The 6,273-nt window shown below is 34.8% G+C and overlaps 1 protein-coding gene across 1 annotated transcript; it reads left to right on the top strand.

Moving 5' to 3' along the window:
* Nucleotides 1-568: 568 nt before the first annotated feature.
* Nucleotides 569-4,918, top strand: LOC112029720 (F-box/kelch-repeat protein At1g51550). Its single transcript, XM_024062413.2, has 2 exons — nucleotides 569-1,250; nucleotides 3,667-4,918. Exons 1-2 carry the CDS (start codon nucleotides 803-805, stop codon nucleotides 4,635-4,637), a joined length of 1,419 nt encoding a protein of 472 aa, XP_023918181.2. The 5' UTR covers nucleotides 569-802; the 3' UTR covers nucleotides 4,638-4,918.
* Nucleotides 4,919-6,273: the final 1,355 nt, after the last annotated feature.

The following is a 6,273-nucleotide window of genomic DNA, read 5'->3' as shown; positions in this document are numbered from 1 at the left end:
TTTTTTATTTATAGAATGAGTCATTTTTCAAAAAACATTTTCTAGAAAATTATCTCATTTTCCTATGTTTGGTAGCAACCTTACAAATGAGCTTGAAAACATGAATCTTTATCCTTTTGTTTCACATGGCATGTAATAAGGATGTTTTTAAGATAAATTTAATGGAAACACAATCTCTAAAAAATAAATCTTTGGTTTCCATTGATCAAAAATAATTTTCCTTCAACCCTTTTTTTTTTTATGCTACTCAACTTGGAAAAATACAGAAAACTAATTTGCTCAAAATAAACAGAGAGTGAAATTAACTTTGAATTTGTTTCACGTAAAAAAAAAAAAAACTTTGAGTTTATTTTTATTATTATTATTATTACTATTACTTTGAGTTTAAGATAAAAAGTTGAAAAGGCCAGGGTAAGAGAAGAATACAAAAGAAGAGAGTTGAATTCCTGTCTCTACAGTGACATGGCAAGCAATGGTACATTTTACAGAATGAAATTGAAAGCCTTGATGATGATCATGATGAAGCTTTTAATAATTCACTAACAAGACAAAACAAATGGGCACCCCAATTACAACCCATCTCTTTCCAGAAAACTGGAATTTACCATTTTCTTTCTCTTCAGACCAATAACAAAACAAAGCCAAGACCCATTTAGTATTTACCCTTCTCTTGACATGAAACACAACAAAAGTAACATACTTTACAAACCCATATGGTATTTTTTTGGACTTCTCTAGTCTCTACTTTCTACCTTCTGTCCAATACAATTTCGTTTATATCCCCAGAATGACACAGTGAAGTATGAAGAACATAAACACAGCTTATTATTCCATGGCAGAAACCAGTACTAGTACCAGTGCTAGCAACAAAAACATGAAGGGTTCACCAATAACCAACTTAGCTCCAGACCAACTCTTTTCAATCCTGTTACTTCTGCCTATAGATTCAATTCTTGCCTTTGCTATGACATGCAAGAGATTCCAGGCTCTTGCATGTTCTGACACTCTCTGGGAGTCCATATGCAGGAGGGACTGGGGTCCCAGCTCTGTTGATGTACTCAAGTCTTCAAATTTTCAATTTCAGCTGCAATGGATGAGGCTTTACAGGCAAATCTCTAAACTTGAGTCTGTTTCTTGCCATAAGATGACTTACCCTGATGGTGAATTTGAGCTCCCAAAACCAAGAGCTTCTCACTCTCTCAACTTTGTGTCTGATTGTCTTGTCTTGTTTGGAGGTGGCTGTGAAGGAGGTAAGTTTTTTTCATGAAACCCCATCTCTTATCTTTTTACATTTCTAACTGTGGTAATACTGCTTATAAACAATTATATCATTATCATATGCTCTTCAAATTTTCTGGTTAAGTTGATTTTGATTTAACATGACAACATTGATGATTGTGTATGTAGAATTATCTGACCCCTTGTCTATTTATATTATCTTGAGAAGATAGAATCTTTTGGCTCTTTTGTTGTTCTTTTCCTTTCAATCAGAAATATTTGATTCACTTTTTTCTTTTTCTTTTTTGCCTTGATCTTTTTAGTATAAATTAAGCATTTTGCCTATAGAAAAGGAAAGAAGAATGAATTAAGGACATGTTGCTTCTGTTTGTACATTGAAATTTCAATTACCAAATTCAGTCTCTGTTCTCAGCATTGGTGTTTTTGCCTAATAAGTGCAAAAGCATTGACATCTAACTATGGTACATATCATTGTTTGATAATTATATATTATCCTCTCTTCATGTTATAAGTGGACCAATTAGGGGTCGTTTTGGCCTCGTTCACGATTTTGGATTTGAAGCTTGCATTACTTAAAGGTGCAATAGTGTTGTTCATGTGAGCTATTGCTTTGAACTGTTGACTTTTATTGTTGTCTCTGGTGGGCTTTGTTGAACTGTGCTTTGGTCCTCTTGCTAGGATAGAGGGGGACACCTATTGCAGAAATAGTCTTTGTACCCTTAGCATAGTAATGGTTACCTCTTCTTTTGTAAATGTAGCGTCAGTCTTATGCATATTATGTTGGTTGTTCAGTTTACAAATTATGAAATCAGGATTTTTGCCTCCACAATATTATATTATTTTCTTCCTGGTCTTGCTTGTTGCTGTCCTGCTCCATTCTTAAGATTCTCTTCCATACAGTACCCTGTATAGTTTGCCCCTTGTTTATTTGTCTAAATTATCACCTTATTGGTGCTCAACTGCAAGTGGAGGAAAAGATATGAAAACAGATAATTCTAAAAAAATATCTTAATCTCTCTATGAAAATTTATTGATGATGGCAACAATTAAAATCAATGGTCTCTAGTGTCACTGTGCTGTATAAATTGTCACGTAGTGGTGGAGTGGTTCATTCGCCCATCAAATGTAATTATCCAAGGTGTGTCGCTTTCCGTAATCATTTATTCTTCGGGTGAGTTATAGTGAGAATTATGGGGCCTGGGTTAGGTTCAGTAATGTAGGTGAGTTCTGTAAGTGCCTTTTATTTTATGCATGTATATGTCAAAATCAATTTTTTACTGTTTGATTATGAAACTATTTGTCCTTTTCCTAATCCAAAATGTAGATTTTAATAAAAATCTTCTTTTGTCAGAATCAATGCATCCTCAGTCGTAATTTGAGAAATCAAATGCCATGTTCTGGCTTATACTAAAATTTTACAATCTTGTAATCATTGGTTACTGCAGGCTCAATTTTCAATTTCTTGAGCTATGTTAAGTTTAACTTGTCATTAAATTCAACTGCTTTCCTCTCATAGAATTGCACATAAGACAACTTATGCTATGTAATTTGGCATTTGAGAATGTTAGTTTCTCATCAGTCATCCCAATATTGGAGGTTATGAGATTGATGGAAGTGAAAGAGGTAAAGATGTCCTACTTTTCCCTAGTAGCCATAGGATTTAGGATGCTGCAAAGATTTTCTTTGAAACTGCTCAAATTCATTATGCATTTAACTTAAGTGACAACCTTCATTCTTCACAACATGCATGTATATTTGAGGTTGCATTTATTGGTTGATAGAGATGTTTGCAACGTTTTTGTTTACATAAATTATAGAACATAGACTTCTCTGTATTGAACTTTTCTCTTAGTTTTATTAATGTCTTTATTTTTTAATGACAAAGAGTGCTTTCAAGAAAACGTATTGATTCATATCATCTTGACTTAATTCTGAGTTCTTTATTGTCTCAAGGAATACAAATTGTGCTCTTCCTGCTTTATTTAGATAGGGAAAAATCATACGGTTTTATGAAACCATGTGTTATGGCTCAAATTAATTGTCAATCCTACTTCTGATAAGAACAGTTGACAATTGCATTAAGTTTTCCTATGATTTTCATGTCCACAATGCCAAAAAAATAAAAAAAAATAAATAAAAGGAAGGCCTGACTCCAGGTTGCTAAAAAGTAGTGGAATGGTAACTTTGAGTTTCTCTACCCTTTGATTTCTCTCAAGAACTCATTCAGAATGAAGTAGTCCACCTGGCAAACCCAGGTATAATTTTTGAAATCAGTATTGTGAAATGATGAAGGAGACCGAATACATTATTTATTGCTGGAAAAGACAGAAATCTTCCAGTGCTTATTAGCAACTATAAGAATGTATTCAATTATCTTATAGTTGAACATCAACGACCGATTTAAACTAAACATCCTTGATTGTGTAGGACGACATCTTGATGACACATGGGTGGCTTACATTGGTAAAGATTTTGAGAAGATGCTGAAGTGGCAGAAGGTTAATTCAGGCCTTCCAAGTGGGAGGTTTGGGCATTCATGCGTTGTAATTGGTGATTTCCTTGTTCTGTTTGGAGGAATCAATGACCATGGAAGCCGTCAAAATGATACCTGGCTGGGACAAGTGACACGCCATGAGACTTTAGGCATTACTTTATCATGGACGCTGCTTGATGTGGGAACCATTGCACCACCCCCACGAGGTGCACATGCTGCATGTTCCGTTGATAATAAGTTTATGCTTATTCATGGGGGCATAGGACTGTCTGGCCTCAGATTGGGTGATACATGGGTTTTAGAACTCTCAGAAAATCTTTGCTTTGGAACATGGCGCGAGATTGTGACTTGTCCATCACCTGCTGCTCGTTCAGGACACTCATTGACTTGCATTGGGGATTCACGGGTAGTTTTATTTGGAGGAAGAGGATTGGGTTATGAGGTGCTCAATGATGTTTGGCTCTTGGATATGTCTAAGGATATTCTGAAATGGGTACAAATACAATATGAATTACCAAATGTACCCGGAGGAGTTTCCCTTCCACGAGTCGGTCACTCAGCAACACTGATTTTAGGAGGCCGGTTGCTTATATATGGTGGGGAAGATTCATATAGACACAGGAAAGATGACTTCTGGGTATTAGATATTAGTGCAATCCCTTCCATTAGCATGCAGCCAACCACACTGAACTCCAAGGAAATATTGGCAAAAATGTGGAAAAGGTTGAAGGCAAGTGGTTATAAACCTAATTGTCGGTCATTTCATCGAGCCTGTGCAGATCATTCCGGGCGTTACTTGTATGTTTTTGGTGGAATGGTAGATGGTTCGCTTCAACCTGCTGAAGCATCTGGGTTGAGATTTGATGGGGAGCTTTTCCTTGTGGAGCTTGTGCTTCAGCTCTAAATAAGGATAAGAGAATAGAAAGAAAGGAGGTGAGTTGGAGTACTTTGCAAATGCCTATTATGCTGCATTTTGTAGATAGTAGCAGCTGGTGTTTATATCTTTTGTGAATTGGCTTTTTCAGAATAAATGGGCCTGTGTTGGCAGCAATGTTTTTGAGAGTAAGCTATGAGATATCAAAGAACCAACCATGTATTTGAACTGATGCAACACCTTGTTGCTTTTAGCTAATGTTCTTCTAAACAAAATCTTGGATATGACTTAATCATAAACTTTTCTATTCATTATCTGCAAATAAGGGAAGGGGAAAAAAGGACTGGAAAACACAGCAGAAGTAATCAAAAGAATGTACAAATAGAAGTCATGCAATATCAATAAGAGAATGTAAATTCAACTGTCCTGTTTACTTCTTTCAAGCTTTTTGAGTGTTTGTTTGGTATAGATTATTTTTCAATTTTCTTAAAATAAGCTGCTTGAAAAAATAGCACTTAAGAAAAGTGAGGTTTTAAAAACTGTAGTTTGAAAATTTGTGATTTTAAATCCTCTTAAATGGCTTTAAAAGGTTTGGAACCTTCTTAGATCTTTTGTGGAAAGTTATTAAGGGAGTATGTCAACTTTTTTTTCCCAAGTAATTATAGAGAAAGAGAGGTGTAGATGAAGACCTTACAGGTATATGGTTCAAGGAAAAGTACTTTAGAAAAATTTAGTGTATGAAGTATATCCAACTTTTTTATCTTATGAACTCATACATAAGAAAAGAACTTTTAGTGCTGTATTCAAAATTAAGGTCGGGATTTGAGATCAACCGATAACTTAATTGATCGTGCCAACTGATCAGGTTGGGCTGGGGTTCTTGGATCTGTTGTCAACCTAACCGCACCCTATTTCTCGGTGCTTGGTTGCAAGTCCTTTTGGTGCATTCTTAGCAACATTCCTGTCAAATAAAACATAAAACAACAAAATCAAGATATCCCAACACTAGTTGAAAGTCCATGAAACTAATATTTTATACTGTCTTTTCACTTCAAACTGAAACCAGTGAGCCATTTCAATACTACTTTATTATGAGGATCATTACCTAATCATGCATTCATGCTTCGATCAAGAAGCTTTGTTAAATCCCTGTTGTATATGGCTAGACACATTCTATCTACCCCTTCAAGCTTCATCAAGTTTGCCCTCTTTTACCTTATTATTCTAATGGAAGAATTTATACAGTATTTACTAATTAAAGTCTGTAATGCAAACTGGATTTTAGGGCACTTCGGTGAGCAAGACAAATCATCATAATCGATATATTATAATCTTATCAGATAAAATGCTAACTAGCTACAAATTAAGGTTTGTGAGCTTACAAGGAACTATGATTTGGAAATTTCTTATTATTATCTCATTCTCATACCTAAATCACAAACAATTCCTCTTATAGATTGTGCATAAAATAGATTCATAATGTCCAATGTTTATATAATTCTCATAAAATAAATTTTGTATTATTTAAAGATTTTAATACAAATTGGATTAAAGGCCACAAATCCTCACTGTAGTGAGGTTGATGACATTAATATTCCAAATCTACATTCCCGATGTTTTGATTGGAAATTGGGGGGAACCCACTTTGTTTGAACTCTTTACAAGT

Source organism: Quercus suber, unplaced genomic scaffold (genome assembly GCF_002906115.3).
Source record: "Quercus suber isolate HL8 unplaced genomic scaffold, Cork oak 2.0 scaffold_80, whole genome shotgun sequence".
Classification (NCBI taxonomy): Eukaryota; Viridiplantae; Streptophyta; class Magnoliopsida; order Fagales; family Fagaceae; genus Quercus; species Quercus suber.
The sequence above is the reverse complement of the archived record's forward strand: the minus strand, read 5'-3'. Positions and strand labels throughout refer to the sequence as shown.